General features: G+C 45.4%; 1 protein-coding gene across 1 annotated transcript in view; it reads left to right on the top strand.

Moving 5' to 3' along the window:
• The window catches only part of CACNA1E (calcium voltage-gated channel subunit alpha1 E), a 435,061-nt gene that overhangs the window by 142,636 nt on the left and 269,177 nt on the right, over window positions 1-23,248 (top strand). Inside the window, exon 3 of the mRNA XM_006754527.2 lies at window positions 859-1,125. Within this exon, the coding sequence (XP_006754590.1) occupies window positions 859-1,125 (267 nt within the window). The remainder of the gene's footprint in view (window positions 1-858; window positions 1,126-23,248) is intronic.

The following is a 23,248-nucleotide window of genomic DNA, read 5'->3' as shown; positions in this document are numbered from 1 at the left end:
ATGCTGCTCTGGGGAGGCGGCCGCGGCCAGCGCTGCGCTCCGGGCGGATGCTGGCACCCGGGCTGCGCTGCTCTCTGGACGCCGCTCAACTTCTCTCCCAGGCGCTGGAGCTTGGAAGTCATTGGTCTCTCTCCTGTTGGATCGACTTATTTTGAGATTTTGGGCGTTGCGGTTTACGCAGGAACCTCTATACCGCTCTCCCCCCTCCCTCCCTTCCTCTCTCTCTCTCAACCTTTTTGGATGCCTCTGTGCTGGCAGATTTAAAGACCCAAGTCTTGGCCGTGGAATATCTTGGATGGACTTGCAGGGGCCGGTGTTCTAAAGCCTGTCACCACAACCCTGTCCTTGTCTTTTTGTTGTTGTTAAAGTTCTTTTTAATTTTTTTTCCTTCCCCCATTAATAAATCACCAAACTGTTACCTAGCAGGCCGGTGCCCGCCTCTCCCAGGACCAGGTGGTGGTCTGCCAGAGCGGAGCTGTGTTTGAAGAGCAGCCTGCTCCACCCCTCTCCTCTCCAGCCCTGGAACGCCACCACACACTGGCATTTTGGAAAAAAAAAAATTGCCTCCAGAAACTGAGCACCCCCACCCCCTTGCCAGCTTCTCCTCCCCCTTTTTTAACTCCTTGAGGAATGGAGCTTTGCAGAGGTTGTATTTAGATTCAACAGTTCAGAGCAGCGGGTCGCTGCTGCTGCTGCTGCTGCTGCTGCCTCTCCAAAGAGCTCAAAGGCTCCCGGGAGGCGGCGGTCCCCCCGCCCGTCTGGATGCGGTTCTGAGTCTCCGCGTGTCTCTGCTTGTTGCTGGTTGCAGGTGTTCGGCCGTGATCACCTTTGTGTGTCTTCTGTCTGTTTCAACTTCAGGATGGCTCGCTTCGGGGAGGCAGTGGTCGGCAGGCCAGGGTCTGGCGATGGAGACTCGGACCAGAGCAGGAACCGGCAAGGAACCCCGGTGCCTGCCGCCGGGCAGGCGGCCGCCTACAAGCAGTCGAAAGCGCAGAGGGCGCGGACTATGGCTTTGTACAACCCCATTCCTGTCCGGCAGAACTGTTTCACCGTCAACAGATCCCTGTTCATCTTCGGAGAAGATAACATTGTCAGGAAATACGCCAAGAAGCTCATCGATTGGCCATATCCTTTCTTGCCCACCATAACTCCCCTCTCCCCCTTTGCATTTCTTGGGTGAGAGGGGAAACCAAGCGTGGACTCTGCCCCCCTATTTCCTTCCTGATGCCCATTTGCCCCTTTGCTGATGTGCACTCGTTACTTCGACGCATCTAAGGGGCAAGCTTGGTGCCATAGAGACCAGTGTGGGCACTAGTGGTTTTCAAGGTAAGACTTTTGGGTTCTGATTTTTCCTGTATGGCGGTTTCTAGCATCCCTGGGCGCAGGGTGTTGAGGTTTTGTGTGATGGCCAGTCTCCCCCTCCCCATCCTTTCACATTGAAAGGGTTGCCCTAAAATCAGAGCTTCCTTTCATGCCCTGTCCCCCTTTTCCTACCTCAGAGTCACCCCCATCCCCACCAGCTGGAGGGACACCTGCGTTCTCTGCCCACAGGGGAGGTCCAGCTCAGCAGCTTCAAGAGCTCTGGGCTAAGCCCATATGGACCCATCGGTGAAATCAGACAGGCTTTGCCTGGGGACCCAGCTAACTCTGGGGGGAAGTTGCACTGAAAGTAAAGTGGAGGAGTGCGCCAGGGGAGGCAGCCTCTAATGGCACAGCCCAAAGAGCTCAGCTGGAGTTCTCTTCTGAGCCAGGGAAGAGCAGCTCACCAGGGTCCCTGCTTTCCGTGGTCCTGAGCTGGGGACCCCACTGAGTGCTCTCCCAGCGCCCAGGATCCAGGTGGATCTGCTGGGCCTGCATTCATCCGCTGAAGGCTGCATCGGCGGAGCCCAGAGGTGTGCCTGCAATCGGTCTCCCCCGGGCTCCAAAGGAACTGCTCTCCACAGTGGGCTGGTGGGGCGGCTGATGGTGCAGGGCCGGGGTGAACGGCAGAGAGGGAGCGTCTTTGCAGGTTGAAGCAAGTGCACCAAATGCAGGCTGCTGATTAGGCATCTCACTGCCTTGTTCTTCACTAAGAATTTGGGCGTCCGTCTGGCAAGATCTTTAGGAATTGGGCGTTGGTGGGTGGTGCGGGGGATTAGTAGGAAGCCAGTCAGTAGGGGTCGTGGTAATTATGGGGGTAGCTTGGAGACATGGGACTTTGATGCTTGTGGAGAGAGATTTCTTGGGAAGGATGCACCTGCAAAGGAGGCCCCGCCCTTTCCCCCTTTCCTCCCTCCTCCACACCTCCACCCTCCAGGTGTGCATCACAGACAGCTGGAGCCCTGCTGGGTCCCTAGTGTCAGCTAGGCATGCTGTCTCTCCCCTAAGGGCCTCTTCCTGCTCCCCCCACCCCCTTCTCTAGTCTTCCCCTCCTTCCTCCCTAGTTCCTGCCTCAGCAGCACTGTGATTGGCTGGCGCATGGTACTTCCAGGCAGCACCCCTCATTAGAAATGAAGGAGTGGGCTGGGCTGGGCTTCCTCTCTCCTCCTCCCTGTACTCCCCTCCCTCTTCCCCTCCCTCCCACGCAGAGTGATGGGGCCATGCGGTGCCCGAGTTAACCGTATCTAGGGTGGGGGATTTGGGGAGAGAAAGGATCAGGTCGCTGCAGCCCCGCCCGCCAGTGCGCTGCACAAAGCAGACAGATCTCATTGTGTGGCATGCTGCGGCTGCAAACACTCCTCCAGCCAGGTCTCTGATTTCCCAACAGGGCCCCCTCTCCCTTCTGCCTTCAACAGTTCCCTAAAATTTCCTGACCACTAGGCGCTGCTTCAACGTGCACCTCTCTTAGGGGCACGTTTACTCAGGTGCCCTCTGTTTCCTTGGGGTAGACAAAGCCACCCAGCTGTCCTGAGGATGGCAAAGTGTGCCTGCAGGCATTGTTGGCACCTCGGACAGCGCCATGGAAATCCCCAGGAGGCTGGGGCGCCACAGTCACCCAGGTTCAGCACCTTGGGCGCTTCCCAGGCTGGGATCTCCTGCACGTTTCCTACACCACGCGGTTGCTGCTGCTCACATCTCGTCTCCTCTTCCACCGCAAAGACACCGCCTATCTGCTAGGCTGAGAGCGCCAGGTGGAACTGCGGGTTTTACTCCTCCGTTTTCTTGTCTCTGGCCAGGACGAGTGGCTAGGGGTCAGAGGGAAGCCAGAGAGTGGGTTTCAGCGTCATGCTCAGTGCCTTGGCTGAGAGCCTGTCCCAATGGTCTCTTCTAGCCTCATGGCTGGGAGTTTCCCAGTGGTTCTCCAGCATGTAGGCGGTTGTAGCAGTGTTCAGACAACATCTGCTAAGGTGTGTAGAGGAGCCTGGTTGGCCAATTTAAAATACACCATGTTTGCTTTTTTTCTCCTGACTGTACAACGTAACTGACATACCTTCCCTCTGGTGGTGACCACGTGGGAACATTGTGCTTTAGCAGGTCTGTGCTCTCTCTATTACCGCCTGCATCCAAGTTCCGAGTCTCACTTCCCTTCCTCTAGCAACACCCAGCTCCCAGCAATACCTTGCTTTTAGCCAATGGGAGTTAGCATGAGCTTCAGTTACCCGTCAAGCGTTAGAGCCAGGCTGTCTGGGTTCTAGTCCCATTCCTTCAGCAGCTCTGTGACCTTGAAAAGTCACTTCATTACTTTGCGACTCGGTTTCCTTATTGGTGAAACGAGGGAGACGATCATGATTTACCCGAAGAACTCCATGCGTTAATCTGTACCAAGTTCCTAGAATGTTGCCCGATACCCACTAAACACTAGCTATTATTATTCGTGAAGTCCTTCAGACATTCCAGCATACCTTAAGGGTGGGGTCGTAGTTCCAGGTGAACTAAGTCTTCTAGATTTTTACTTCGCAAAGACAGCAAGGAGCAGCATTCCTATCACCTCCTGATAGACGTTCAGAATCCCAAAGCCCCGCTCGATTTTCTAAACCATAATCTGCATTTGAATAAGGTCCCCAGGTGATTCCTATGCACATGAAAAGTTTGGGAAGGACTGCTCCGCTCACTGTAAGGGGCGCATTTTGAGCAAAGGAAGGTTCAGAAGACGTGTCAATACCCGCTTCCAGCTGACAGGCGCCCTTGCAGGATGCTTGAGGGTTTGGAAGACTTGGCGTGCCGTGCTTTTTGAGACTTAGACACCCTTCATCGGCTGGACTTGGAAGGTAATGTGCACCCTTATGTGCTGTTAGTAGTCTCTTAACACTGCATGTTACTGGTCTTTAATCAGATTGGGCTGGGAAGATGAGTTAAATAAAAGGGATGATTTAATTTCTACTCCTAGGACTCTCTAACTTTCGGGGGGTAATGTTATCTGGTTCCTAATAGGCAAGGTCTAGCTCTTAGGGGAGGAAATGCCTAAGATAGCCCAGATTTGGCATGAAAGATGGCGGCATGTCAGCAGCCCACTCTGAATGTGTTTCATTTTTCTTGGAAGCGACATCTGCATTGGGAGATAATTTTATTTTCTCATGGCACTCTCTTCTGCTGTGGAGACCATAACCTTTTTGAAAATGCTAATCTGATTTCAAATGTGGTATTACATTTTATGCGATTCCTCCTCTTCTGTCTCACTCATCTAATAGATCTCACAAAAGGGTTCTCTTTTTCCTCAAGGAATTGGCTGCTCTGAATGTCATTCCACATTCTCTGTAGCATGTGCCCACCAGCTCTAGCCCTTCTGTGCCCAGGCCCAGTTCCCCTGTGGACATACAGGGTCTCCCTGATGGTCTGTGAGCTGTCTCACACTGATTTGCGCTTTGCCAGGTGAGAGGTTGGAGGGAAGAGATGGATCTTCTGACTCATAGACTCTGTGCCGTTGATGGGCAGGGGGAATTTTTATTTTTATTTTTATTTTTTTTTTACCGGTGGTGTGAGTTACTCAGCAGGAGAGCACATGTTTCCCGTGGAAGTGAACATGGTTTAAAGTAGGACAATCCCTGAGATGATGAAGCTCATTACCATGAACCTGTGGACATTCACCCATGATTTCTTATGGCAGAGAATTTCACTGTGGCCCCAAAGAACGCTGGCTTTGGGTCAGAAGTTATGTGCTGTGTTATGGTGAATTTCTCATTGAAAATTGTCCACTTGTTTTCGAGGATTTTGATGAAGATTACTGAAAACTTTCGTTCCCACACCTCCCATTTTGGCGTTTGCTTTTCTCTCGCGTTGGTTGCCTAAAAATACCCAGTACCTTGCAGGATGGTAGACTAATCCTGTCAGGGATTTCGGGGTTGATGTAACTAATGGATCAGGAGTCAGAGTGCCTTGATTGGGACAGAGGGTGGCAACTAACAAGGATGGAGCCTGTGACTATATCCTATGGTCAGATAAGCAGAAAGGCTTCCCATCAGCCGTGTCCCTGGGCACGGAAGCAGACAGCGAGACAGATACCCGCTGTAACTGGCACCGAGGCTGCAGGACGAAAGCCTTCTTTTTCTAAGGCTCCCAGAGACCCTCCAACTGGCCCATTGGCTCTGCCATTGAAACACGGTGTGGGTCATGTGTCCTCTGGAAACCAGGCTACGACTTGTTGCAGGGCAGCTGTAAGTGTCATGCAACCTGGCAATGGACCTGGAGTGTGAAGGAGGTTGACAGGAATGAATGACTCGAAGATGGTGGCAGAAGTATCTTGGATGCGACAGTTCTGTCTGTTGGCTTGCCTACCACCACTTCCCAACGCGCTCTCCCTGCAGCGGGTGCAGGGCGCACTGCGCATTAAAGGAGGAGGAGGGAAATGCCGAGAACAGGCCTCTGCTTCTTCTCTTCTGAAAGATCCAGACTCTAGAATTATTAGCTCCATCCAAGGTTGCTTATCTCTTTTTAGCTGTTGCTGTGCAAAATGTAGGTGTTTCCCCGCCTCAAACTCTGCTGCTTCCCCCCTCTCCACAGGAACAGCTGGTTTCTGCCCGTCTTCATGTTCTTCGTTAAAATAAAACAAAGTCAAGATTTGCTAAGCTCTCCGAACTCTTGCAGACCCTCTGACGCCCCTGCTCCCTCAGCAGATCAGTAGCCTCTCTTTGTCATTCGCTGGGCCGCCTGGGAAAGAAAGGGCAGCTCCCCAGCCAGAGCCCAGCCTTGCCATCCAGCCCCTCCGGCGACTCTGACTGTAATGAACACCTTTCTGTCCAAGGAGGGAGAGGCCGGGCCCTTCCCTTTATATTCCCCTTCTGCCTGCTCCTCCGCCCTTTTCATCTTTCTGTACTAGTGTTTCTCCCTCTCTCATTTTTAGGGTTGGGCTTTGTGAATAATTCATCACATGTGTGAGTTTTTCCTAGGATTTTTAGAAAAGGAAGGTTGCTCGTCTTCCTCTTGGATATGATCAAGGTTTCTTTTTGTGCAGGGGGAATGGGGCCTGAGAAAGGTGGCTGGGGGAGCGGGGAAACAATGTCTGGCTGTTTCTATAATGACGGCCTCTACCCAGTCCTGGTACATGTGAGTGCCCATCAATATGCAGCCCCTCCTCCTCCTCTATTCATAGAACACGGTTAACGAGAAGATATTTATGTCCCCAAGTCCTTGTCACTCAGAATTCTCTGGTCATCCTGGGTTTTCACGTTGGTAGATGCGGAGCCAGTGAGCCAAGTCGCAGGCTCTGTAACCATTTCTTTTCAAATCCCAGTCGATTCACGTAGGAATTTGGAGGGGAAGCAGGCACCGAAATTAGTGTATAGCAACCCTCCACCAACACCACCACTACCACCAGCACCACGTGGCTTCTAACACAGACAGTTCGGAAGAGGGATAAAGGTGCCAGGGCCCCGTGCCAAAGCCTTTCTTCCTGAGCATTCGGAACCTACTTGTGTGCGGTCACCAGTCATTCAGAGAGAGAAACATCCACATGAGAGAGAGACATCGATCGGGTGCCTCCCACATGTGCCCTGACCGGAGCCAGGGATTGAACGCTCAACCTAGATAAGTGCCCTGACTGGGAATCGAACCCACAATGCTTTGGTGCACACCAGCCAGGGCCAGCATCGCTTTTAATTAAAGACAGAAAGTGCAGCACAAGGGTTTTAGGTTCCTCCGGCCCCGTGTCCTCTCATAGTTTAAGCCACTCCAAGGAGATGTCTGTGATGTATTTGTGCCGACTGAGTACCCGAAGATGTTTACCTAATTTTCCATTTCCTGCATCTTTGGCCAATCTCTGGCTATGAACTCTTGACCCACAATGGCCCAGATCCAGGAAAAGAGCCCTGAATGCCTTGAAAATGCATCAGTTACCTAAGACAGCCCCACCCCCACTCCCACCCCTCTCCGTGCGCCAGGTGGAGCAACAGGCACTTCTTAGGAGCTTCTTTTCTTACTGTATTTTGAGTTCCAAGTTTGTAGGACTGAACAGTTCCACTCTTAGCCTTCTTGACTATTAAATAAAAGAAGGAAGAACCATTTCTAAAGTAGTTCATCTGGAGGCAGATAGGCAGGGTTTGGGATTATAACTGCAGGCTAAACTCCAGCTACAGACTCCAGTGCTCCAGCCACGTGAGGGGCTGCAGGGAGAGGCCCTGACTGGCACCTGTGGGTGGTTGATTTGCATGGCTGTTGCAACTCTGCATAATTTTGAGGCTCCCCCCATCCCCTCTGCATTTGACCCTGCTGCATTGCATTTAGTTCCCTGCCTCTGGAGAATTTGGAAAGCCTGCTTCAGTTGTATTCATTGGCTTTCTGGAAGGGTGTATCATTAAAAGCAGGGGGTGGGGATGGGGTGGAGTGTCATTATTACCCCTCCCCTTTCAGAGAGGGTTGAAAGGGACTGGGCTGAGCAGTGGGTGACAGGTTAGAGTCACAGCGGGGAACCTGAACGAGGCCTGTTGGATCAGGCGCTGGTGTCACTTCCCTGGCTGAGGCACAAGGTTCTGCCAGCCGCCTCCCGGGCCCAGAGAAGAGACGCTGAAAACCAGCACGAGGCAGAAATTAGTCCCCACAAATCCTTCCCAGCCTTTAGCTTAGCAGGAGGCTTGAAGTTTTTCAAACTTTCTCGATTTCCACACCATTTTCTCATGGGGCTGGTCAGAGTCAAAAAGCATGGAATGGATTTTCAGCAGTCACTCTCTAATGTCCCCGCCATCTCCAGCTGTGTACTATTGGGAACGCGTTTGCCACTGTTCTGTCAGCGGCTTCTCTTTAGAGCAGGTGATTTCCTTTTTTATTGAGTTGATTGGGGTGACAGTGGTTAATAAAATCATACAGGTTTCAAGTGTACAGCTCTTTAACACATCCTTTGCATATTGCATCATGCACTCAGCACCCCAGGTCAAGTCACTTTCTGCCACCATTTATCCTGCCATGCCCTCTTCCCCCACTGCCTTTTCCCTCTGGCAATCACCATACTGTTGTCTGTGGCTGGTGTTTTTTGTTTGTTTGTTTGTTTTTTGCTTAATCCCTTCAGCTTTTTCACCCAGCCCTCCAACACCTCTCCCCTCTGAGAGCTGTCAGTCTTTTTTGTATCTATTTTGTTTTCTTAGATTATTTTGTGCATTACATTTCACATGTAAGTGAGATCATGTGATATTTGTCTTACTCTAACTGGCTTTTTTCACTTAGCATAATACTCTCTAGAATTGGTTCTCAACCTTCCTAATGCCGCGGCCCTTTAACACAGTTCCTCATGTTGTGGTGACTCCCCATTTCATTGTTACAAATTGAACATAATTAAAGCATAGTGATTAATCACAAAAACAATATGTAACGATATATGTGTTTTCCAATGGTCTTAGGCGACCCCTGTGAAAGGGTCATTCGACCCCCGAAGGGGTTGCGACCCATAGTTGAGAACTGCTGCTCTAGATCCATCCATGCTGTCCTATAAGGTAAGATTTCCTTCTTTTTTTTAATGGCCAAGTAGTATTCCATTGTGTAAATGTACCACAGCTTTTTTTTTTTATCCACTCATCTACTGCTTGATGGGCCCTTGGGTTGCTTCCAGATCTTGGCTATTATAAATAGTGCTGCAATAAACATTGGGGTGCATATATTTTTTAAATAATGTTTCAGTTTTCTTCAACTATATTCCCAGAAGTAGGATCGCTGGGTCACAAGGTAGTTGCATTTTTAATTTTTTGAGGAAACACCGTATTGTTTTCCACAGTGTCTGCACCAATCTGCATTCCCACCGGCAGTGTACTAGGGTTCCCTTTCTCTACATCAGCACTTGTTGCTTGTTACTTTATTGATAGTAGCCATCCTGACAGGCGTGAGGTGATATCTCACTGTGGTTTTAGTTTGCCTCTCTGATGATTAGTGACACTGAGCGTGTTTTCATATGTCTATTAACCATCTGTATGTCTTCTTTGGAGAAGTGTCTATTCAGGTCCTTTGCCCATTTTTAAATTGGATTGTTTGTTTTCTTTGTGTTAAGTTGTATAAGTTCTCTATAAATTTGGATATTAACCCCTCATCAGTTGTATCATTGGCAAATATGTTTTTCCATTCAGTGAGTTGTCCGTGGTTTCCTTTGCTGTGCAAAACCTTTTTAGTTTGATATAGCCGAATTTGTTTATTTTATCTGTTGTTTCCCTTGCCTGAGGAGATAAATCAGCAAAAATATTGCTATAGGAAATGTCTGAGATTTCTGCCTATGTTTTCTTCTAGGATTTTTATGGTTTCACGACTTACATTTACGTCTTTAATCCATTTTGAATTTATTCTTGTATACGGTGTAAAGAAGTGGTCTAAAAGGTTTCATTTTTTCCCCCATGTATCCACCCAATATTCCCAACACCATTTATTGAATAAACTGTCTTTATCCCATTGGATGACATTGGCTATGGGTTTGTCATACATGACCTTTATTATGTTGAGGTATGTTCCCTGTATTCCTACTTTGCTGAGAGTTTTTATCATAAATGGGTGCTGGATTTTATCAAATGCTTTTTCTGCATTTATTGATATGATCATGTTACTTTTCTACCTCATTTTGTTTATGTGGAGTATCATGTTTATTGATTTGCAAATATTGTACCAATCTGGCACAACCGTGATAAATCCCAGTTGATCATGGTGTGTGATCTTTTTAATGTATTGCAGGATCCAGCTTGCTAATAATTTGTTGAGGATCCTGCGTTTTATATTCATGAGGGATATTAGCCTATAATTTTCTTTCTTTGTAGTGTCTCTATCTGGTTTTCGACTTAGGATAATGCTGACCTGGTGAAATGAGCTTGGGAGTCTTCCTTCCTCTTGAATTTTTTGGAATAGTTTGAGAAGAGTAGGTGTCAGTTCTTCTTGAATGTTTGGTAAAATTCATCTGTGAAGCCATCTGGTCCAGGACTTTTGTTTGCTGGGCGTTTTATTTATTTATCTATTTAATTTTATTTTATTACTGCTTCGATTTTATTAGTTGTAATCTGTCCTTTGGATTTCTGATTCTTCAATTCAGTTTTGAAAGATGGTATGTTTCTAGGAGTTTATCCATTTCTCCCAGGTTGTTTAATTTTTTGCCTTATAGTTGTTCATAAATGTTTTCTTCCAATCTTTTGTAGTTCTTTGGTGTCAGTTGTTATTTGTCTTTTTTCATTTCTGATTTTATTTATTTGGGTCCTCCCTCTTTTTTTCTTGATGAATCTGGTTAAAGGTTTATCAATCTCATTTATCTTTTCAAAGAACCAGCTCTTATTTTCATTGATCTTTTGTACTTTTTTTTAAAGTCTCTATGTCTTTTATTTTCTCTCTAATATTTGTTATTTCCTTCCTTTTACCTATTATGTGTCTAGTGTTACACTAACCTGGACCTGTAGGACCAGGTGTGGCTCTAGTGGGGGGAGAAGAGATGGCTAGAAGGCAGTGAGGACACTAGCTGGCTGGTAGAGGATTGCAGGGTCATTTCATGGGAATCTGGAGACAAGCTTTTCCTACTTCACAGTCTTGCTAAGGATCAGTCCAGGTTCTGCGTTACCCAACACAAGCTGTGCAAAAAGTACACAGTGTTTGTTGCTATCTGGCAATTTGTTATACAGAACTCTTTATTATTTGGCACCCAAAGATCTGTAGTATAATAACAAATGAGATGTGTACCGATGGCCCCCAGGCACCACCTAGTGCTTTCTGAATACTGCCAATAAAGCATTCACTACATTATGTTCAACATTGTTTGAGCGGTGTATGCATTTTATTGTATTCACAGCTTTTGCAAATTATAATCCATATTGATTATATAAAGTAGCTCTTTAGCACTTTTTTTTGTTGTTAAATTAACCAAAGCATTCTTCATTAGCTACACCAGATAATAGGAATCTCTGCCTTGTTGCAGACATAATCCTTTCTTCAACTCTAGTAATACTGTAGGACTTGGAGATGAATCCTGGTACAGTTGTCATATTGCCAGGTGATGGTTGGAACAAAACCATTATTTTTAAGTGGATGGATAGCTCAGTAGGCCTTAGATTTGCTGGGTAGGTTCTCCAGCTGCTAACTGTATTGCCATCTAATTGAGTGAGCTGTGTTCCTGTAAGCTGACATTGAAAATGAACCATCAAAATTTCTGAGAGCTTTCAATGGGCATCTCAGCTAGAGGTTGGCATCCTTCCCCAGCTTGACTGAATTACCCAACTTTTGTGCCTTGGACTGTTTCCATGCTCATTGATCCCCCCATCTCCTTTCTCCTTGATCAAAGTCAGGGGATGTGTTTATTTGAAACTGTTCAGTTGCAGGGTGATGGTCTTTAGTTGGGTTAGACAATGGAAATTGAGAGTTGGGAATGACCTGAGTGGCTGTCGAGATGACATCTAGATGAATCTTTTGGGGGAATAGAAATTACTAGGTCTCTCCAGTACAGTGTTTATTTGCTTTCTGTATTAGGAGCACAAATCCTATAGAAATCTGATCGATGCTATGGACTCCTCTTTCCTGAAAAAATAACGCATATACTTTTGCATTCATTTTTGGGGGGATGTGGTCCAAGGATTACAGTTTAAAAACGGATGCTAGAAAATTCCCACATTCTGGTATATTGGAATGACAGGAATAGTGACTCCTAACCCAACATCATCATATCCTTTTGGTACCAGTTCGGCAGGAATTCCACAGAGACATGTTTGTGCTAGTGCATTAGCAGAAGGTCATCATGTAACACAAGCCTTCTAGCCAATGAGCATGAACTCAATGCAGGAACTCTTCCTACATCACCCTGAGAGTTGGCCATCAAGCTCCCAGGGACAGGGTGTCCTTCTCTTACTAAAATACTTCAGGTGTAGGAAGTTGAACTATTCTTTATGTAGTTTCTACCTGCTTGTTTTTTCATCTTTTTGTCCTATAAGCAATACAGACCGAACCTACTTTTTGTTCACTTAATTGTGTGTATGGCACTGAGCACTGCTGTTGGCTAGATAGAGGCTTCTGTTACGATGGATATGATGTTTTTGTCTGTGCTGCTCAGTGCGGTAGCCACCACCCACATGTGGCTCTTGAACACTTGATATATGGCTATTGTGGCTGAATGCTAAATTTTAAGTTTTATTTCATTTTAAATAATTTAAATAGCCACACATGGCTAGTGGCTTCAGTACAGGACAGCAGAGGTAGCGAGGCTAGCTAATGAGCCAGAAAGCTAAGTTCCTGTCTGGGTTCTGTCATTTGTTTGCTTGGGAACTGGGCATGGTTTCCCAGCCTGGCCTGCAGGGCTCCTCAGGATCCACTCTGCACTTGGCACAGCCTGCCTCGCCTCCATAATCACCTTCTCTCCAGCCACAGCCTGCCTCAGCCACCATAATCACCTTCTCGCCAACCATCTCAGGGGCACCAGTGCCTGAAGACACCATCCTCTCCCAGACCTCTGTGACTGTGCACTTGCTACTTCCTCTGTCTGGAATGTCTTTTCTCATCCTGACTTCTGGGCTTTAAAACTCAGAAATTATTTTCTCCAGGAAGCCTTCCTCGATGTCTCTCAGCAAAGTAAGTCAACTCCCTTCTCTGGGCTCCTCCATGGCACCTGAGGGGCACCAGTGCCTGAAGACACCATCCTCTCCCAGACCTCTGTGACTGTGCACTTGCTACTTCCTCTGTCTGGAATGTCTTTTCTCATCCTGACTTCTGGGCTTTAAAACTCAGAAATTATTTTCTCCAGGAAGCCTTCCTTGATGTCTCTCAGCAAAGTAAGTCAACTCACTTCTCTGGGCTCCTCCATGGCATCTGGTTTATTACTTTACTAGAGGCCCGGTGCATGAAATTCATGCACTTGGGGGGGGTCTGGGGGTCCCTCAGCCCAGCCTGCGCCCTCTTGTAGTCCAGGAGCCCCACGATTGATCACCCTGCAGAGGGAGGCCCCGCCCACCCACTCTAGTGCTGCCTGCCAGGTAGACTGAGCCTCTCCCTCTATAGGGGAGGGGAAGGGGGAAATAGATTGATCATGAGGCTCTGTGATCAATCATCCCACAGAGGGAGGCCCTGCCCACCCTGCAGGGCTGCATGATCCCAGAGGCCCCTCCCAACCCCCTCATCGATCGCCCTGCCAGCTGGTGGCCTGGGCCCCCTTTTGCAGGGCCATCATGGGGCAATGGCGGGGCCCCCCAACCAATCACATTGCATCCACTTTGGCTGGTGTGGTGCCAGTGCATGTCATACCATGGTCATCTGGAAGGTCATCTGGACGGTCATTCTGCTGTTCGGTCGTTTGGTCGATTTGCATATTACGCTTTTATTATTATAGGTTGTAACACTAACCATGCAGCTTTAGCATTGGTTTAAAATCCTTGCAAGGGAGAGGGCATTATCTATTTGCTTTTTTAATTACCAGAACATAGAACAGTAATTAACATTGGCATTTAATGTATTTGTTTGAATTCAGGTAATGTTTTTAGTTTAATTTTGTTTTTTAAGAAATAGCATTCTGTTTCTGACTTGACTGAGGTTGTAGTCAGCTAAAAACCCTGGATCTTTTAATATGAATTGATGAGAGAGTTAGTTTTCCCTCACTGTTCTCATTCAATTTAATTTTTGAATCTAAGGGCCATGTTTTGAACCATGGACTCTTTGTTTATTTCAAATACATTTAATCTTCTTGCTTTTGGTCCAACAATCCATCCTGTAGAAATCTTTTTCGAGTGGGGACTGGGAACTAACATTCATTGAGTGTCCACCAAACATCAGACTCTCTGCATTTTAACAAGACAGTAATGAGCTCATTGTTATCCATATTTTAATGATGGGAAAACTGAGGCTGAAGAAGATTTAGGCATTTGCCTGAGGTGGTCTGAGTCCACAGTTCAAGTGATTTCCGTTACACATGGACTGTAGACCTGCAGCTGTTTAATGAGTGAGCTCTCCACCCTGAGCTCTGTGCCATCAGCAGACAGCACGTGCTTTATGCTTTCATTCAAATAACTGATAAAAATATGGTTAGAATTGGGGGCCTTTCTTCTCCTCATCAGTGCATTGGTCAGTGCTCATCGCCTGTTCAGCTTTTCTCAAATGTTCTGAACTGGGCTTCAGTGGCTGACATGTCTCTATTTTGTCTGTAAGAATACTGTGGGAGATAGCCTTGTCACATGCTTTGCTGAAATCAATACACACTTTTATGACTATTTCATGTCTATTTTAGGCTGGAATATAGCAACTTGCTTTCTCCAAAGCCCACTGTAGATATCGTTTCCAGAGACTCATTGAGACAATATTTTATCTCTTTACACGACAATACAAGTGTCAAACCCTAGAATCTCAGGAGTTTAATGGATATTAGACATCATCTAGCCCTGGACCCAGCGGATAAAGGCTTTGCCCTAGAGTTTAGGATTTACCATCCCAGCGTTGGGAGCATTAGAGCATCCTGGTTCAAAACATGGCCCTTGGATTCAAATGTTGGTACTGTCTCCACCACCTCCTAGCTGTGTGCCTAGGGGAGCTTCTTAACCTTTCTGTGCCTCCGACTCCTCAAACAAAATGGGAATTGGGTGTTTCTCCTAGGATTTCTGTGAGGATCAGATGAGATAACACATGTAAAATGTTAGAACAGTGTCTGGCACGAAGTAAGCTGTGCATCAATCTTAGCTGTTAGTATCTGGTTAGTTCTGGATGAGTCAACGTTAAGCCTGTGCAGCTAAGTTTTCTCCTGACAAAACCATCTACTTTCTCCTGAGTCTTGTCAGGTTCCCAACACGAGCACTGCCAGATACTGTTTACGTGACTTCACGTTGGTCTCGTAACCTCTCTGAGCCTTGGGGTCTTCAGGTGTGACCTTGGTGAGGTCACTTTCCCAAAGAATGTTTCCGGTAGCCTCAGCTGATGTGTACGAAAGCCCTTCATGAACATGTTAGATATTAGTGCTAATGTTGATGTTCAGAAAGATCATAGATATCTAATATTCATTATTTATGAGGTGCCAGATTACTCTGCATGTGCTATTGCATTTATTCCTATAGAGGTAAGCATTCTGTATTTTTATATATATATATCTCACAGTTGGGAGATTAAGGCCTGGATAGGTTAGCAAATTGGCCCGTTTACTCAGGGAGTGAGAGCTGGAGGCCTGGGTCAGAACCCTAGCTCTCAACCACTGTAGCTAGGGGGTCTTCGCACGAGTCTTTCTGTCTCTTCTCAAAGTTACCGGGTTTACATTTTGTAAGATAAGTTTTTAAACATCTACATCAGAACCTGCCCTCCTGTGTATGTTTCTACTGCTGGTTTTATACCAGTATCATCCCTAAGGACACACTGGGTTTATAACCTAGGAAAAATATCTTCAGGCACAATAATGGTACAGAATTTTTCCAGCAACTTTTTGATAAAAATGGATCAGATATTCAAAACCATCAACCTGAAACAAACTCACTCAATTTTGTTTTTGTTGGTGCATAAGTGGTCAGCAGAAGTTTCAGATGGCTTGTTTGGTGGCATATAGAAGGATCCCTCCTGAAGACCCACCTTGGCCTCTGGGCAGTTTTCTGCTCAGGTCTTGCCAGGCTCCTAGCTGACTACTCCCTGCCTGTGCAGGTTGGTGGGTGTTTAGTGTCCCTGCCATGGATTGGACCCCGATGAACTACGGAGGAAGATTCTGAAAAGATTGGAGGGATGTGATAGGGAGGTATCAACTCTCCATGTCTTGGAGACCTTGGACACTTGCCTAATAAGCCTGTTGAAGGTCGGTCATCTGACCAGGACACTAGAGGATATTTTACCTGAGGAAACTGGAGAGTGGTGTGGGTGTGAATAGAGTTCTAGGGTGTGCCCCATGGTTTCTGGAGACCAGGCAGAAGACCCAAAAGAAATTAGGGAGTGGACCTCAAAAAAAAAAAAAAAGAAAGGAAGAAAGAAAGAAGCTGCCTCTTTTTTCTGCTAACTTTGGATTGTAATTGCATGGGATTTTGTGTTTATGAAATAACAGCCATATGGATGCTCAAGGATGCATGTGTTCTGGCCTGTTAATCTGAGGAGCAGTTGAAGGGTGTGGGCTTGTCTGGAGGTAGGGTGGGTGGTAACATGAGGAAGGGGCAGTTCTGGGGAACATGGGTCGATGAAACTCAGAGGATCTGGGCATTTTGGCAAGATAATGCTCCCTTCTCATAGTTGTGTATGTATGTATTTATTTATTTTTGAGATCACCATCTGCCCTCCCTCCCACAAAGTTCTATGGATAAGGATGTTACATCTCCTCTGAGTAACTTCTTTCCATGGTGATGACTAGGGAGTAACAGACAGATGCCCACCTTGAATGTACAGGCTCAGAAAGACTGAGCTCATTTCTGTCGCAAACATCAGTAGACAGGCTCAAAGAGCAAAACGAAGGAATAGATTTGGGGATATGAGAACTGTACAACAGCTTCCCACATTTCCCTGTGAGGCTGGGTTTGGAACAACCCTGCACAATGATGTTTCTTATCTCTCTCTTACCTTCATGTATTTTTGCCATGATATTTTACCAATATTTTTTAGGGTTATGGTGCAGGCCTGGAGAGTCATCCATTCTTCAGTATGTATCCCTGGAAAGGACGTAATGAATGCCTGTTGTTTGGCTGACACTCTACAGTGTGCTTTAGAGACATAGAGCATTTAACCCAGTCCTGTGTTCTCATTTTATTGGTGGTTAGCCCAAGGCCACTGGTAGATGTGGCCTGACAGATTCCATGGGCTGTTCTCTTCTCATTCTGTGTACAGCACTGCCTCAGGTCAGGCCAGAAGACTAGCAGGCGCTGTTCCCTCTTTAGGATGACACGGTGAACTGCCTGCCTGCATCTGTAGGACCCACTGCCTATGAGACTAAAGCCATGGAGGAGTAAAGGATCGATAGATGGGAGAAGAGCAGAGATCTCTTACCCATCACCATAGTCATCATAAAATGGGTCTGACACATTGTGCTGGGTGTCACTGGGACGTGAGCTTGAGTTAGAATTGGGGCCCTTTGCTGTGTTGTCTTCCCTTCACCCAAAGCTCCACTGTCACACTTCCTTTGTCTCTTGGCAAAGGACCTTGATTTTTATTAAAATTTGTGAATATTTTCTTAATCAGTCCTCCCTTGCAGGGCACCCATAGTGTGGTGTGGAGGAGGCAATTTAATGACTTTTTCTTGAACTTGCACCTATTGAATGCTTCTGCTTTTGCATCTTGTTAAGGAAATAGGTGTTGAGGGCACAGGTGGCTGCAGAAAAAAACACACTTTAATATCCAAATAGAATAGAAAAGGCTTGCAATAGGTTTATGGAAAAGCAGCCTTATGTTCACCCCCAGGCTACCATTCTGAGGATTCTAAGCTATCATTAACCATCTCTTAGAGATGTTTCTAACCAGTATAGGTTGCCATGGAGCTCTTATTCTTGAAAATTTAGTACAATTGCCATTGACTTATATATTTTAAAGGTATTCCTAGGTGTGGCAGGATTTCAATTTTGAATGTTATTGTTGGATATCCTCATTGGTAACTTCACCAAAAGTGGTTTATCTCAATTGTAATAATGGGTACTCCTTCTTTCTCCCTGATTTCCCTTCCCATCCTGTTACCTATCAGCACCACAGAATAATAGAATAGTAGAGTTACAGGGACCCAACAGAAACTCTAATTAAACCCTCAGTTATCAGTAAGAAAGCTGAGAGCCAGGTTAAATGACTGACCACAGGTCTTTCAGTACAAAGCAGGTCCTGGAACCCAGGGCTCCTGATTCTAAGTCCAGGGCTACTTCTGATCACATTTCCTCTTTTCTTTCCTCAGTACCCTTTCTCTGCACACTCACCTTTCTTCTAGACCCCCATCCTTGCCTGGGGATTTCTCTTCCTTTTATTAGTTAGCAAGTATATATTTTTGGTGTTTCTCTTAGGTCAGGGCATAGGAGGCTGGATATAGGGATTGTGATTAATAAGAAAAGACCTAAGTAAAAGTAGGACTGTCACTCCAAAACAGTAGGCTATACATTTTTTTTTCAAGTGCAAATGGAACATTTACCAGGATAGACCACTTGTTAGGATACAAAACAAGTCTCAATAAATTTAAAAAGATTGAAATCATATCAAACATCTTTGGCCATATTGGTATGAAACTAGAAATCAATCACACACAAAAAACTGAAGAACACACAAAGATATGGAGGCTAAATAACATGTTACTAAACACTGACCTGGTTAACAATGAGATCAAGGAAGAAATCAAGAGATACCGTAAAACAAATGAAAATGAGAACACAACAACCAAAAAAATCTATGGGACAAAGCAAACACAGAACTAAGAGGGAAATTCATAGCAATGCAGGCCTATTTCCAGAAACAAGAAAAATCTCAAACAATTTCACTTTACACTTTAAAGGAACTAGAAAAACAACAACAAACAAAAGTCCAGAATAAGTGGAAGAAAGGAAATAAAGATCAGAGAAGAAGTAAATAAAATGAAGTCTGAAAAAAACAATACAAAACATCAATGAAACCAAGAGCTGGTTCTTTGAAAATATAAACAAGATTAACAAAGTTTAATCAAACTCATCAAGAAAAAAATAGAGAGGATCCAAATAAATAAAGAAAATGAGAGAGGAGAAATAACCAAAGAATACAAAGGACTATAAGAAAATATTATGAAAAACTGTATGCCAACAAATTGGACAATCTGAATGAAATGGATAAATTCCTAGAAAAATACAGTCTTTCAAAACTGAATCAGGAAGAATCAGAAAATTTGAATAGACAGATTACAACTAATGAAATCAAAGCAGTAATTAAAAGACTCCCAACAAACAAAAGTCCTGGACCAGATGGCTTCACAGTTGAATTCTACCAAACATTCAAAGAAAAAAATGACACCTATTTTTCTCAGACTCTTCTAAAAAATGCAAGAGGAAGGAAGACTCCCATGTTCATTTTACAAGGCCAGCATTATCCTAATTTCAAAATCAAGTAAAGACATTACAAGAAAAGAAAATTATAGGCTGGTAACCCTGATGAACATAGATGCTAAAATCCTCAACAAAACATTAGCAAACCAGATCCAGCAATACATTAAAGAGATAATACACTATTATCAAGTGGAATTTATTCTGGGGATGCAAGTTTATTAATACAGTATTTGCAAATCAATAAGCATGGTACACTGCATAAACAAAATGAAGGATAGAAACCACATGTTCATATCAGTAGATGCAGGAAAAGCATGTGATAAAAATCCAGCACCCATTTGTGATAAAAGCTCTCAGCAAAGTGGGAATAGAGGGAACATACTTCAACGTAATAAAGGCCATATATGACAAACCCACAGCCAACTCAATGGGCAAAATCAATAAGTGTTTCCCTTAAGATCAGGAAGAAAACAGAGATGTCCACTTTTACCACTCTTATTCAACAAAATAATGACAATTCTAGCAACAGAAATCAGATGATAAGAAATAAAAGGCATCCAAATTGGAAAGGGAGGATGTAAAACTATGACTATATGCAGGTGATGTGATCCTGTACAATAGAGAACTCTAAAGATTCCACTAAAAAACTAGCAGAATTGATAAATGAATTCAGTAAAGTAGCAGGATACAAAATTAACATTTAGAAATGGGTGGCATTTTTATATACCAGTAATCAACTATCAAAAAGAGAAACTGAGAAAACAATCCTATTTACAATTGCATAAAAAATACCTAAGAATAAATTTACCCAAGAAGGTAAAGGACCTGTATTCAGAAAATTATAGGACACTGAAGAAAGAAATAGAGGAAGATATAAGCAAATAAGGGGAAGCACATCTTGTGTTCTGGGATAGAAAGAATTGACATCATTCAAGTGTCCATACTACCCAAAGCAATCTATAGATTCAGTGAAATTCCTATAAAACACACACAAATATTTCAAATACTTATGTAGGACCATGTAAGACCATGAATAGCCACAGCAATCTTGAGAAAGAAGAACCAAGTTGGAGGAATCACGCTACCTGATATCAACCTATACTACAAGGCCATAGTAATCAAGACAGCATAGTATTGGCATGAAAACAGACATATAGATCGGTGGAACAGAATAGAGAGCCCAGAAATAAACCCATGCCTTTATGGTCAATTAATATTTGATAAAGTTGGCAAGAACATACAAAGGGGGTAAGGACAGTCTATTCAATAGGCTGTGCAGCCGTGCCTGAGATCCATTGATTGAGGTGTGAGCTTTTTACCCGATTTGTTTCTTCGGCTGTGCTTTCATCACGTGTCCTGGCTGATTCATCTCAGTTCCTTGCAGGCTATGGTGAAATAGCAGGAGCCCCCTGGGTATTCACGAATTCAGCCTGAGAGAATGGGGTGGTTAATTCTTATGTTTCATGGCACCAGCAAACCATTCACCTATGGCTGCTTCTGGCATACACCCAACTGCACAGGTACCAGCCTTCTGTGATAAGGGTGATGCTGCAGACATTATGAACTCAGGTCTAGCTAAGGGGACAACTTGAGGCTGAGGGACAGAGCCAGAGTGAGCCATGCTAACCCAGAGGCCCTTGAGCAAGTAACTGAAGACTCATTGGCCTTGCTTCCTATCCATTTGTTAACTAACCCATGTGCATCTGAAGGTTGATCCAGCTCGACTGCTATCAGATACAGGGATTTCTTCCTCAGTATCCTTTAAGGGTTCCCAGAGAGACAGAACTTATAGTAAGTGGTGTTCTGGAACGGGCTCATCCCAGCTCCTGGGTATCCATCATGCGCGTCTCTTCCCAATTCCATGCACACTGATGTCAAAGTGGTAGCTTCAAAGTGGCCATGGAGAACCATTTATACTCCAGAAACCGCCAAGTGCTACACATCAGGGCTTTTGTCTTGTCAGTAAACACTTGTTAGTATAACACGTAGTTTACTAGTTAACAAAATACATAGCCCATTCACCTGTGGAACAGTGAGACTTCTGTGCGTTGCCCCAGTCGGCCTCTGGGTAGGTATCCCACCCTTTGATCCAAGTCCTACCCTTTGGAATAACTTAGGCAACATCTGACCCCCGATTACAAGCTAGGCCTGCAGATATTTGCAGACACCTATGGGGTCCCTCTCAAGTCTTCCCTTTCCAAGCTGAGCATCCTTCATGCCTTCTGTGTTTTCTCTTGTGACCTGGGGGCTCAGTAGGTATCCTTGAACTCTGGGGTACATTGCAGGGTTTTCAAAGGCAAACAAAATTCTCTAGCTGACCGTGGACTCTTTCACAAAAGGCTTTTCATTTTCTTTGTGTGGTCTGACGCCCCGCGAAGCGAGTGGCAGTAGGAACTAGGGTGTAGTCCTGGGTGTGGTTGCTGATTGCAGCCCACACTCTTCTTTCCCGCGTTCCTGCCAGAACTCTTGATGGGCTCCAACCCCTCAGAGTGTCATCAAAGCACAGTGTGGTTTCTAAAACAGGTAATTTTCCCACCGCTGTTTTGTTTCCTTCCGGAGGCCTTTGATATTCCCCTTTGCTTTCTTCCCTTCTCTGCACGGTTCAATCATCTGTCTCCTGCTCGCCGAAACTGTGCATCGCATGACAGCGTTTTGAGTCCAGGATTCAGTCAGACACGTAAAAAGTGAATTTGTTAAGATTCATCTGGCTGACGGTAACTGGGGCAGAAGGCCAGACCAGCGGGTACTGTCTTCATGCCCTAGAGCCGCCACTGCCCACCCTGCCTTTGCAGTTGGGGTCGAGTGAGTCTGGAATTGACCTCGGTATTGGTTAAGCATAGTAGCAATAATGTCAATTTCAGTCGTGTTCTACAGAGAGCAGAGGCATGGGAGTCAGATGGGAATTCTTTGGTCTAAAAGCATTTGTAAAAGCATGACGTAAAGTTTAAATGCACCTTGACGTCAATATTCAAAGAGTAATAATGCTCACGATCTTTTGTTTTGAATGACTGAATCCGCTGACCTCCCTAAGAGCAGTGGATGGTCCTGGCCAACAAAAGGCTCTGGGCCTCTGCCTGTTTGCTGTGTTCTCATCATTGCTTTTCCTTGTCTTTCATTCATTAGGATTTAAGTCTTTAGGAGTAGGTGTGTTGGCGTTACCATCTTCTTGACAGCTATAGAGAGAGAGAGAAAGAGAGAGGAGAGATGTGAGTGTGTGCTTGTTCAGGACTGCCTGTCAGATGGTGCATTTGAACAGAGGCAGCTGTTGTCATGGTGATGGCAGGTTGCATCCCACCACCATGGAAACCAAAGTTAAAAAACTGATGTTAAGGCTGGAAGTCACATGATACATTTTTGTTTTGTTTTCTTTTTTTAAACAAAAGAAAAGGATTTTTGCTTTTCAGTCTGATCTTTTTTTTTTTTAATTTTTTTAAAGGCAAGGTTGGGTGGTGACAAAAATTGCAATGAGGAAAGTGATGAGATCATGAAATGGGCCAACATCAAGTAGGCAGGGCTTGCACCTCATTTTTCGGGGGTGGGCACGGCGGGGAATGCAGTGCGGATTTCCAGGTGTGGGGCCAGAGTTGTGTACCGATGACTGTCGCAGGGTTTTCGCCCTTGCGGTTAGGTGACAATCACCCTTCATCCATCAGCCCAGGACAGAGACTGGAAACCTGAAATTAAGGACTGAGAAAAGACATGGAAATGGAGTCAAGGGTGTGACTTGCTCCAGATATGAGGGTGGCCACAAATTGATAAGTTCGGACGATTGAAAAATTCATCTGTGGCCCCTCAGAACCTCAAGGAATGCAGCTCCCATGCTGGTTCCTTCTCCTGGGTCAGTCTCCTTGGGGCCTCAGTGTCCTGCTAGGTCAGTCCCAGGCATGAGTGCAGGGAAGTCCAGAAGGAGCCCATCCGGACTCACATTAGGCTCTGGGCCGAGGCTCCTTGGACCTCTGCTTACCTTTACCTGGTGTACCTGGTGT

Source organism: Myotis davidii, unplaced genomic scaffold, assembly GCF_000327345.1.
Source record: "Myotis davidii unplaced genomic scaffold, ASM32734v1 scaffold591, whole genome shotgun sequence".
NCBI classification, from domain to species: Eukaryota; Metazoa; Chordata; class Mammalia; order Chiroptera; family Vespertilionidae; genus Myotis; species Myotis davidii.
Note: the sequence above shows the minus strand (reverse complement) of the source record. Positions and strands in the feature narration are given on the sequence as shown.